Genomic DNA, 12,296 nt, shown 5'->3' with positions numbered 1-12,296 from the left:
ACCTATGATGTAAAGTAATGATTAAAAACAAGAAATAGATAATGAAGAATACAATTAATTCTGCACTAACGAACGTTAACAAATATACATCCTGAGATTTTGACTAACCTTCCATGCTCCATTTCTCTACTTATGATTTGGAAAGATAAATGTAACGAGTTTTATATCCAGAAACAAAGAGATTTATTGATTCATGTACCATAGAATATGCAGTATAATTTATAAAAACAATAGCCAAAAATAATTGTGGATAGCTAAAAAGATTGCTCAACATTACCCAAGTCATAAGTATATTATGTAATCAGAAATATATGGGGGTCACAGATCGGTCCTACACTCACAAATCAGTACACTGTCTTTGCAATCCGGCATCATATTTTTGTTCCTTTCTTGACAATCTACACAATTGATTTATAAGTCTAATGCTCAGGCTGCAATAGCATAAGCTCCCCGAAAACATGATTTTCTAACATAGAACTTCTCATCAACACATTTTAAAAAATTCCCTAACAAGAGAATGATCTAGGTTGTACAAGCAACAATCACCGCTTAACTACAAGATGGTTTGCAACATGCACATGTCCAAGGTCCAAATCTTCAATTCTTCAGAGCACCAACAATAACAAGTCAAATTTAGCTGCACAGTAATTTAAACATCTCTGTTTAGTAGAGACAAAAAATGAGGGATGCTAGTTAACCATAGGTCAGAGCAGATAAGACAAAAATGAACTACAAGATGCTAATACAAATCCAAGTTAAAGATTTTAATAAATTAGTTGTAACTAGTGACCATACAAAAAAATGGATTTCTTCATAAAAATTTAGCCCACAAAGATTTTACCATAACCAGTGAACTGGCTGAAAGTAATGTTAACATGTCAGCAAAAAATAAAGGTTCCTGAAAATGCAGATAGAAAAAAGCAGAGGCACATAATTCAATGGATATGACCGTATAATTAAAGAACAGATTGGTCACAGAGAACACCAGGTGACATCCCCACTTCTAACTAGTGGTTAATACTTTATAGATTGAATAGAATGTACTCGGATAATAATATTAATACCAAATTATTCAGCTCATGTAAAAGTACCCAACCAAAATGAGATAAACACAACATATGATACATACAATCTGTATCATGTTTTAATTTAACGAAAGTATAGAGAACCAACTTTTAGTTAGCCAACATTAGTGTTTAGGTTTTTAATTTAAGATTTAAGGTTAAAGATTTATGATTTAGGGTCTAGATTTTAAGATAAACAAAATAATTTTAAAAAAGTTGGCTGATGTTGGCCCAAAAAAGTTGGTTACCTAGTATCACTCTTTAATTTATATTCCAAATATGTATTCTAAGGGGTCAATCAGTTAATTCAGCTTCAATAATTTCTATTATTTGATTAATGAAATGCATTTTTCTATAAAAAAGATGATTAAGAACGAGAGAAGATAATAAAAGGAAATCGATGATAAGAGATCCTCTATGGAAGATCATGGAAGAAAAAAGGAGAGAGAGAGAGAGAGAGAGAGAGAGAGAGAGAGTTTAAAGTGCTTTCTATGAAGTGTAGCTTACAAATCTCAACATGTTTAAGTTGGAAAGTCCTCTAAAAAGATCATTAGCTTTACACCAAATAGATGTGACAAATTTAATCCCATCCTACAGAACATGCTTGTTCTGAAAATCTGTTTTATGCAGGGCAATGAAACATATTCGACAGGAAATGGGAACATATGTGACAGAAGTAAACTAAGTTATTCTAATTATCTTCCCTCTCCCCCTCCCTCTCCCTCTCCTCTTTTGATTCTGTTATTTGTCATCCACAGAGAGACAAAAATATTAACCAAGTAAATTTTATTCCGTTATTTATTAGAAGTGAATAAGAGAATAAAATGAAAACTGAAATCTAAGATACATGGTCACGGGTTCAGCTCAACTATGAAAAGTGAGAGACAGTGTATTTCATTTTGGGGGAGAACAAAAGCATCTATAGATAGTTTATTCATAGTAAAGTCATCCATAGATAGTTCAAATTAGCTACATTATTATTTAAATAAACCAAAATTGTTTGACAATGAAGGCTACCTAATTCAATTAGCAGGATTCACAGTCAAATCACAAACACAAAGGAAGAAAATCCATAGAAATTCCCTATAAATAAACCCACATATACAAAGGTACAAGTGAAAGACAAAAGGTTTATCACAAAACTCATGTAAGTTGCTGCTACCATTATACTAATAAACTTCATACCAACTAACTGATTTCCTTCTGTTACTCGATCATAAACTAACAAAATGATTTATTAGGACTATACCCTATATCCAAAAGTAAACTCATAAACTGTTTATGAGTATGACTATGATATGCCAAATACTGTCTTCTTTGTCTACAGCTAATTGCTTCTAGTGGTAGCATTCTAACATATCTACAAATCATACTACCAAAATACACGATGAACAATTTCATTTTTATTTCAAAACAGCAAATTCCCATCGTATCTTAATTTCATGAACTTCCATGACCACTCTTCGTCCATCAAGACATCACAATCTTAGACAAAAACAAAAAGAAAAATATAATCCTACGCAAATTATGCTAGATAACCATAAAACACAACCTATATTAGTTATCACAAACAAATCAACATAGAAGAAGAAAAAAATAAGAAATTACCTAGTTCATTACCACTACTGCTGTTGCTGGTTTTGTGGGTTCGGTGGAGGTGGCATGCCTGGGCGAGGAGGTCCAAACACCGGAACGCCGCTGCCAGGTGGAGGAGGCATCCCAGGACGAGGCGGAGGCGGGGCGGGCATCCCTGGCCTTGGCGGAGCAGGAGGCCCTCTCACCATCTGACCAGGTGGTGGAGGACCCATAGGCCGCTGCCCAAACTGCGGCGGAACAGGGAAAGGCTGTGGAGGCCCACCACCGGGCCTGGGTGGTGCAAATTGCCCAGGCGGCATCGGAGGTGGCGGGCCTCGTGCCATTGGCGGTGGACCCTGACCAGGATACCCCGGCATCTGGCCAGGCGGCCGCATAACCGGTGCACCGCCGGGATAAGAAATTGACGGCCTTAGCGCGTGACTCTTCAGGCGGCGGAGGACCCTCGACGGTCATGGAGATAACCTCCTCGCCGCGTAAGAGAACCAGGCCAAGTGTGCGGCGGTCCTCGCGGTCTTCTCCTGGCGCGGTTTTTTTCCCCTTGGCCGGTGGAAGCTTCCGGAACTCTTCGCAGTCTCCGAGGACAAGGTTCATGTGGCGGTCGAAGGCCATAAATTTTCCGACGAGCTGGCGGCCGTCTTGGATAGTGACCCTCATTCGGTAGTTAATGTATTGAAGCATCTTGGAGCTCTTTGACATCGACATTGTTGCGGTTTTCAGTAAGGTTTTGCTCTGAATCTGAAGTTGTTAGGGTTTCAGAGCATTGAAAGTCGAAGAAGCATGAGAGAGAGAGAAGGTAAAAGCAGCTTCTCAGTGTAGTAAACTAGTAATAGTACTATACTAGGGTTTAAGAATAATTGAGAATTTCAAAAATTATATTGGGCCTATTGCATAATGGGCCCAAATTCACAGTACTCATGGCCCAATTATTTTATTATACAAAATATTAAGACCAAACAAAATATATACAAAATAAAAAAAGAGGAAAGTCCACGACCTACTTTATGATTCCAAAATTGAACGAAAGAGAATATATGAAAGTAGACTTATATTAATTCACCCAAAAGAAAAAAAAGTAGACTTATAAAGATAATATATATAAATATACATAAATACATAATATTGGATTGAGAGATACTGTAAAAAATAAAAAAATATAGTAATTAATTTTAATAGAATATTTTTTATCATAAAATCTATACAAATTTTGGTGGGAACATGTAATTAAACCTAAAAAACTAAACCAAATATTGATTCAAATTGAGTGTTCTATTTAAAATTTAAAATGTTTTGAAACTTAAATTAATTCAATTCAAATTTGTTTTTTTCCTCAAATTTGAACTAAATCAATCCAATTTTATTTTTATCTTGTATAAATATTTCTTGTAGAATGCAACAGAACCACCAAATCCCCTAAACGCCTCCACCACCAAACCTCACAAATCACAAATCACAAATCACAAATCACATCACAATATAGTAATATAATTTGGTTCGTTCATGCATCCAAGCTTGACAATTATTTATTATAATGATAGTACCAAATAGAAAATGTAAGCTATCTCCAACCCTGTTTGACCAACCCCCTATTATTGTTTACTTTTGTTCATTCAGATTCCAATGTACCATTCTTTAAATAAACTTACAAATTTTCCCTATAATAATTAATTAATTAGATGCCTGATATTTTCCTAAATTAATTATCAATCATTCAATAATAATATACATTATACGTAATAATGATCTAATTTATGTGTGTGCATTATTGCAGTACACTAACTCTGGTTTTTGCATACACCGTTCAGAACTGCATCAAGGTCAAAACCTAGATCATAATAGAGTTTAAGAGATTCTTAAATACCATCATCATCGCATTCACAAATCACAAGTGACAACAGTGTTTAAGGGACAGGGTCCGTGTGTGTGAGAGTTCAGTTCACGGTTCTGACACTGACACGCACATAAAAACAGATCCCTTGTTGCTTTTTTACTGTTTTGCCTTCAATCATTATTTACAACAACAACAACCCATTAAGCTTTTGATCGGAAAGTTTAGATTTTTATCATTTTTCCCCACCCCATCATCGATCACACAATGATCTGCACGGTGAAACAACCCGGAATAACAGGGATCAGAGGCTCCGGGCTTGTTTTCCGTGAAAAGGGTTCAACCCGGGTTCAGTCACGGCGTCTTGTTTTGCCTTCCATGATCACAAGAGAGAAGAGATCACAGAGATCTCTTGTTTCGGTGCAAAAGCCACTGCACCTTTCTGCTGTTATTGGTGGTGTTGGGAACCTTTCAGTGAGGCGTGAGAGGAGTGAGTTTGTGACTTGTGGTGCATATGAGGCTGATAGATCAGAGGTTGAAGGAGCAGGAGCTTCTTCTCCTAAGGTTCCATCAGAGGCAGCTAAGAAGGTGAAGATTGGGATATACTTTGCAACATGGTGGGCTTTGAATGTGGTGTTCAATATATATAACAAGAAGGTGTTGAATGCTTACCCTTACCCTTGGCTCACTTCAACACTCTCACTTGCATGTGGTTCTCTCATGATGTTGATTTCATGGGCCACAAGGATTGCTGAGGCTCCTAAGACTGATCTTGAGTTTTGGAAGACCTTGTTCCCTGTAAGTGATGGCTGGACTTTTGTTTCTTTGTTTGTTTCCTGAGAATAAAATTAAATTTTGATGGCAAGAAGTGAAAGCAATGTTTTTGTTTGTTCATGCATGGAGTTTTGTTTTGTTCTGTTTTCTATTTAACAATTTTGGTCCCATCTCTGGATTTCTATGTGGTTTGACTTCAGACAAGGTTGCTGATTCTAATTCATTATAAACTATGTAGATCAATAGGATGGAATTTTGTCTGAGAAATTTATTTTCATAAATAGTTTCAGCTTTTCCCTGTAATTTTTATGTGTATATATTCATTGATGAACAAGGACCTTAGTGTTTAAATTTTTACTTTATTATTTTTTGGCTTCAGGTTGCTGTTGCACATACAATAGGACATGTAGCAGCAACAGTTAGTATGTCAAAGGTTGCAGTATCATTCACTCATATCATCAAGAGTGGGGAACCTGCTTTCAGTGTACTGGTTTCCAGATTTATCTTGGGTGAAACCTTTCCGGTGCCGGTTTATTTGTCTTTGATTCCGATCATCGGTGGATGTGCGCTTGCCGCTGTGACTGAGCTCAATTTCAACATGATTGGTAAATATGCAACGTTTCTTCTGAAGAACTTTTGCTAATTCCATCATGTTCTTTTGCATTTTGTTATTTTGTCATAGCAAGAGTTTGGAGATAGGATGATAAACTAACATGAATTTTACTTCAACTCAGAGAAATGAAAGTAAGTTTTTAAGTTATTGAGTCAACATTCTTGTTTTCCTATTGGCATACCAGTGTATGCATGACAATTTTATAGAGTAACATGTACAATATCACTTAACCTCTAGGGAAATTAACATAATTTACATGTGCTATTATATATTTGAGTGCATATGCCTCTAGAGGATGTTGTCATGAAGGTATTTCTCATAAGTTACCAACTAGTAGTAATTTTTCGCCCTTCTAACTTCGATTTCTTGACCTTTTTATTACAGGTTTTATGGGGGCTATGATATCAAATTTGGCATTTGTTTTCCGTAACATCTTTTCAAAGAAGGGAATGAAGGGAAATTCTGTCAGCGGAATGAATTACTACGCTTGTTTATCTATGTTGTCATTGGTAATTCTCACACCATTTGCAATTGCTGTGGAGGGGCCACAGATGTGGGCAGCTGGATGGCAAACCGCCCTCTCGCAGATCGGACCTCAGTTTATATGGTAAATAAAAGATGACTGCTCAATCTGATGTTATCCCTATTATTATGTTTGCTATGCCAGCTTCAATCTTCTTAATCTTTGTCTCTATATTTTCAACTGAACATAAGATGATATCTTGAAGTTTTCATGATCTTTGATTAGATACAAACAACTATTGCCTTCTCCATTTCTCTTTTTTGTCCTTTTAGGGAAATTCCAAATTATTTGATATTTCTCAAACAGTTAGCTATTTGCTTTTCTCCATGTGTGAGAGTATAACTAATTTTTGTTTAGGAGCAAAAGACATGTGATGAAGTACCTCACTTATGCTGCTATGCAATTAGAATTAAGTAATAAACCTATTCTGCAGCTAACTATGAAGTTGACAAGATCTGTTTAATATGTATGAACTTTTGATTTGGAGTTATCTACTCTTTTGGTTCTGAAAACTAAATGTATGGCTGATAACTGTGTTCAACAGGTGGTTGGCGGCTCAGAGCGTATTTTATCATCTGTACAATCAGGTGTCCTACATGTCTCTAGATGAGATCTCTCCTTTGACATTTAGCATTGGAAACACCATGAAGCGTATATCTGTTATAGTTTCTTCAATCATTATCTTCCATACACCAGTTCAACCCGTCAATGCACTCGGAGCTGCCATCGCTATCCTTGGAACCTTCTTGTATTCACAGGTAAACCCAACAAACAAACTTCTTTTTAGTCAGTAATATTGCCATCCAAGGTGACCTGATTAGTTTCCGTAGTTCGAATTATCACCTACTTGCTATTGGTTTGAACCCACCATTGTTTATTACTTGCCTATTACCATCTCTTCTTGAGCTTCAATGGTTAACTTCTCAAGAACATATGAATGGAGAATATGAATTGGTTCCTCTTTTAAATTTGAGGCTTCTGATGGTCCCTCATCTGTTTCGACATCTTCAAATGGAGCTGCAAGTTGCAACCACCTTGGAAAAATGAAAAATAGAAAATTGCTTGTCAATATAGTAGCACATTTTATAGATGGAAAATATTAAACGAGGTTTAAATATAAATGGTTTATGATATGACACGAACTGTTGTTTGATCTATATAGCCTTATGATATGACACGAACTGTTGTTTGATCTATATAGCCGACTTCACTATTGGTATTTTATACTTGCTCTGATTTTCATTTGTACTCGCATTTTGCAGGCAAAGCAGTAGGGTGCAAACTGCAAAGAAGTTAAGAATACTCCAAGGACTCTTTTTTTTCACCTCTATCAAACTCAGCCAATTATGAGAATGTTGGTTTTGAATGGCTTGATTTTGGTAAGACTGGATGATCCGGCTATTTCTCTATTTGTGTATATAGATATTAATAATGATATTATTATTTGTCTTTTTTTTTTTCAATTTTATTTTGGGGGGAAGAAGGGTGGTTTTTTCAGTTTCTGCATCATCATCATAAGTTGGAGGAATCCAAGTTTATATTTCATGTAGTTTGAGAATATTTTCTCAAACACACTGCTTTATAATATGGAATTTTTAATAATCTTAGTATGATGCTATTGATATGATTTGCATAACATTAATTCACAACGGGTTTAAGTCATGGAATTAGCCACTAATACAGTTCACTAGAAAACCAAATTATTACCTTAAAAGACTATGTTAGGGACTTGGGTATTATGGAGTGCTCAAAGTCCCACATCAAGTAGTATGTTAGCTGTTAAGGGAAAAGAACCACTCTCCTTATATACAACATCAAGCATCCCATACTACTAGATGTGGGACTTTGAGCACCCCATAAATTACTAGTAAGAATTATATGTAAATTACTTACAATGGCATCAAAGTGCTAGTATATATGAACTATATATGAAGGTGCATATTAAACAAAAATAATTCCAATAAAATTCAAAGTAAGTATAAGAAGCATGCCTTTAACATAAGTTGGGGAAGGAAAGAAGAGAGACAAACCAGTTCAATGCTGGAAGCATCAATGGAAGATTGAAGGTCCTAAAATAAAGCCATTGAGCTTGAGCTAATATTGTTTCAGAGTTTCATATGCTAAAGTTTGTAGTAGTTTGTGGATGTCTGGATGATGTTTTTGAGGCCATTGAAGCCCCAAGATAAATTTTTGTGGATAAGGTTTTAGGATGTTCTGGATCAATGCTCCAAAATGATTATGACAAATCCAATTAGTGCAACATAATAATAATAAGTAATTAGAGAAAATCAGATAAGTGTTGAAATTGTATATTGTGATAAAATAGAGTAAAATCTTTAATTGGTTTTTAAACTTTTTTTTTGAATGGTCAGTTCAATTTATGATCTTTGTTTGTTAGTCTATTATTCTCTAAACTTACACCTGTGAAACAAATTAGTAATTGTTTTGCACTTATCAAGGCATAGAAGAAACTTTGAAAATATATTTAACCTAATAATTATCAAGGTTTATTTAATTTGGGTGGAACCTTAGGTGAAGTCGACTTCACGTGAAGTTGATACATGAAAGCTGTTGGATGAAAATTTAGTCAAATCAGTCAAATCATCTAACGGTTCTCAAATATCAACTTCACGTGAAGTCGACTTCATCTGAGTTTTGACCTTTAATTTGTTATATTATTTTTGTAACTTACATCAAAGTACATCAAAGTGTGAGTTTTGTTATCTTAATTTTTTGTTGTAAAAAAAAAAATCCGCCGTAAATCTAAATTTTATTTAAGGGATCTGCCGCTGCTAATGAGTTACTGCATGCAAAAAGACTAATCTCGTTATCTTAATTTAATGGTGACTAGACACTCATCTTTTTACTTTATATTATGAATCTCTTGTGTTAGAGGAGACTAATCCCGTATTAACAACCAATTGACGAGTACTATAGAGATTTGGCTTAGTTCATATCAAGTTAGTAGTTACTATATATAGGATAATTTGTATCCATACAAAATAATATAAAATCTACAAAAATAATTAGTATATTTCAAGTAATAGATTATTATTTCATATGTAAGAACAAAGGAATCATGAGGACAAGAAGATAGAACCCAAAAATTTGCCGCTTTGTAACATTATTATCACAAGACAAGATGATGGGTAAGGTAGAAGATAAGGTACTTAATTATCAAAGTTGTGACGACAAATTTATATTTCTTTGAGATGATTAATGATATCAATAACAGAGTTTGTGATCCAAATTCCAAAGTATTCGTAGAGCGCTACGTACACATACGTACTTTAGTCATTTTTAACGTAGTTCGTTGTGTACGTATAATATATCAAACAATTCCGTTAAGTTATCAACAGCATTTCTACAAATATTTGTCAATTCTTATTTATAACGGTGTTTAATGAAAGTGTCTTTATGGTTGTGTTTAATAAAAATGTCTTTATAGATATATTTTCTGAATATGTCTCCTTATAGATATGTTTAAAATATAATAATTAATTATGGTTGACAATAAGTTGACAAATAATATGTTGATACCCTATATTTTTTCTATAGCAAAACGAGGTTTGAAAAAGTAAAAGCACACACTTTAGCCACAGTTGCCGTACTTGAAAAAACTGTGGCAAACATGAATTCGCGCCACGGTTATATATATATATAGAGGATAATAAAACACACATAAAAAAAATAATAATAACATAAAACTGGATATAAATGAAGCAAAGATCATTACTGCCATCTTGATCTCCATCTTTCTCTCTGTTTTTTGTTTGCTTTTGGGATGATGCTATAAACATTTAACAAAACGTATGAAGAAAATTTAGAGTAGAATTTATTGTTAAAAAAATGGTAGAATTTCAGGTGGTTTATACATATGAAAAAAAGATCGACAAAACATCCAGTTTAGAGAAATGAATAAAAAAAAATTCAAAAAAATTGCACACAAAGTGATAAATGGAAATCTATGTATAAAGATTTTACTGTAAGGATAATACATGATCACATAAAAATTTTATTTAAAACAAGTATTACGAAAATATAAAAAAATGTAACTTTAATTTTAACAATACTTATATAATCACTGTATTATAATTATACTAGAACCCACCAATATGAGTAGGTGTTTTGGCTTAGGGAGAACTTAGTGTAGTTACTAGCCACATAAAATTTAGTCATACCATCTATCTAACCTACCCTCTAAATAAAAATGTAATCAAAATGGCCTAAATTTGAAAAAGATTGATATATTTTTTTCTTTTTCATCTTCATCCCCAATATATATGTAGGTATATGTACACACACGAAATGAATCAATAGAAATCAATAATGGGCTCTCCCACAGTCACATTTCTTTCTACCGTCCATGGCAAATTAAACAGCTTAGCCATGATGAATTTGAAGATTTTGTTGACATTTATATTGTGTGTTGCACTTGAAAAGAATAGGGTTGCCTTCATAGCCCTTGCATAAGCCCTGGCCTGTATCAGTTGCACTCTACTTAGATTTAGAGAGAAAAAAAAACAAGGTATATAATATAAAAATAATTTTAATTTTTTCTGAAATTCCGGTAGTCTAATAATTTTAAACGATAATTTTAATTATAAAAAATATATATAATATATATTAATTAAAATCAACGTTTAAAATTATTAGAATATTAATGTATTTGATACACTTAAAATTCTTCCTGTAATATAATATATATGTATGGTATATATGATGATAGAAAGTGACAATCTACTTAAAATAATAAACATGTAGGACCAAATTTTTGTGCCAAACGCGGAAACTCAGAGAATTTGATTTAGTAAATGTCAACTAAGATGCTGAGTTTCTAAAAAAGACCCTTGTCCATTACCAAAAGAATTCTTCATCATCTTCACAAGTCAATTAAATGTTTTTATATTTATGCAAAAATATCATATAGGATGAAGATGAAGATGCATGTCAAAAGTAATAAGATTATATATCAATATCCTATAGTTCTTTTTTTTGTTACCAAATTTTAACATAAATTGCAGCATTATTCTTACATAAATTACCTGTGTGACAATTGTCCATTGTAAATCTGGGGGGAGCCTAACAAAATCATCAAATTTTGTTCCAATTAAAATGGGAATTGCAGTCTGCATGAATAACAATAATGATCATATTTTCAAGACAGTATAATCACAAAAAAAATCAAAATAATAGAGTTTAATTTTAATATATTAATAATATAAAAAATTTATATGTGTTTAAATTAATGCGTTTATAAATGACTTTTTAAGTAACAAATATAAAAATTAATTTTTTTATTGCTATAATAACATCTATTGAGTTATTTATGTAAATTTCTTTTATTCTTATTCATCACAATACATATTAAACAATTATTGTTTATTTAGTTACTAAAAAATAATTATTATTTAGTTATTTAATAAAGCCTCATACATCGATAATAATGTGTATTGTACTTGTTCCTTTGAAAAAGCTTTTGATGCACATGTGAAAAGCATATGAGACTATACACTTTAATTAATGATGGTGTTAACTTTACGAAAGTGAATTGAATAATTCACTGAAGAGAAGCAATTCGAAAAGTATAGACCACGTAAAATTATAGTAATGAAAATTTCTAGTGGCTGGTGTTGGGTATTGTATTATGGTACCTGATTCCACTTTCTTGCTTCACTATACCATCCAAAAACACTGCAAATTAAAAAACACACACACCATTTATGTTAGGAAAAAGAAACTCATTACTTGTTCCCTCACGTTACTAAATTAAAAAGCTTCAATATTTTGAGTTATTTTATGGTTTAATTATTTTAGTGGTATCTATAATTTGATCAAATTAATAATTAGACTTATATATATATATATATATATATATATATATATATATATATATTAATT

General features: G+C 32.9%; 3 protein-coding genes and 1 long non-coding RNA gene across 5 annotated transcripts in view; 1 reads left to right on the top strand and 3 right to left on the bottom strand.

Annotated features, from left to right (window-relative positions):
• Positions 1-273: 273 nt before the first annotated feature.
• Positions 274-3,478, bottom strand: LOC107496490 (uncharacterized). The gene is given in 3 exon segments (XM_016117757.3): positions 274-637; positions 2,673-3,068; positions 3,070-3,478. Coding segments are annotated over 2 exon segments (675 nt in total). The 5' UTR covers positions 3,363-3,478; the 3' UTR covers positions 274-637; positions 2,673-2,686.
• A 943-nt stretch (positions 3,479-4,421) lies between these two features.
• Positions 4,422-8,031, top strand: LOC107496489 (glucose-6-phosphate/phosphate translocator 1, chloroplastic). The gene is made up of 5 exons (XM_016117756.3): positions 4,422-5,283; positions 5,639-5,864; positions 6,257-6,479; positions 6,940-7,153; positions 7,658-8,031. The coding sequence occupies exons 1-5, from the start codon at positions 4,753-4,755 to the stop codon at positions 7,667-7,669; spliced, it is 1,206 nt and encodes a 401-aa protein (XP_015973242.1). The 5' UTR covers positions 4,422-4,752; the 3' UTR covers positions 7,670-8,031.
• On the bottom strand, positions 6,690-8,706 carry LOC107496491 (uncharacterized). Its single transcript, XR_001593620.3, has 2 exons — positions 8,426-8,706; positions 6,690-7,429 (listed from the first exon to the last, which is right to left on the bottom strand). It is a non-coding gene; the product is annotated as an uncharacterized LOC107496491 (long non-coding RNA).
• Positions 8,707-10,361: 1,655 nt separating this feature from the next.
• Positions 10,362-12,296, bottom strand: part of LOC107496586 (septum-promoting GTP-binding protein 1) — a 3,283-nt gene continuing 1,348 nt past the window's right edge. Inside the window, exons 4-6 of one of the 2 annotated variants that reach the window (XM_016117889.3) lie at positions 12,050-12,089; positions 11,441-11,477; positions 10,362-10,876 (exon numbers count right to left, since the gene is read on the bottom strand). In XM_016117889.3, coding sequence (XP_015973375.1) covers positions 10,779-10,876; positions 11,441-11,477; positions 12,050-12,089 — 175 coding nt within the window. In that variant the 3' untranslated portion in view covers positions 10,362-10,778. Of the gene's footprint in view, positions 10,877-11,440; positions 11,525-12,049; positions 12,090-12,296 lie in introns of both variants that reach the window. The other variant, XM_016117888.3, reaches the window with a different exon arrangement.

Source organism: Arachis duranensis, chromosome 7, assembly GCF_000817695.3.
Source record: "Arachis duranensis cultivar V14167 chromosome 7, aradu.V14167.gnm2.J7QH, whole genome shotgun sequence".
NCBI classification, from domain to species: domain Eukaryota; kingdom Viridiplantae; phylum Streptophyta; class Magnoliopsida; order Fabales; family Fabaceae; genus Arachis; species Arachis duranensis.
Note: the sequence above shows the minus strand (reverse complement) of the source record. Positions and strands in the feature narration are given on the sequence as shown.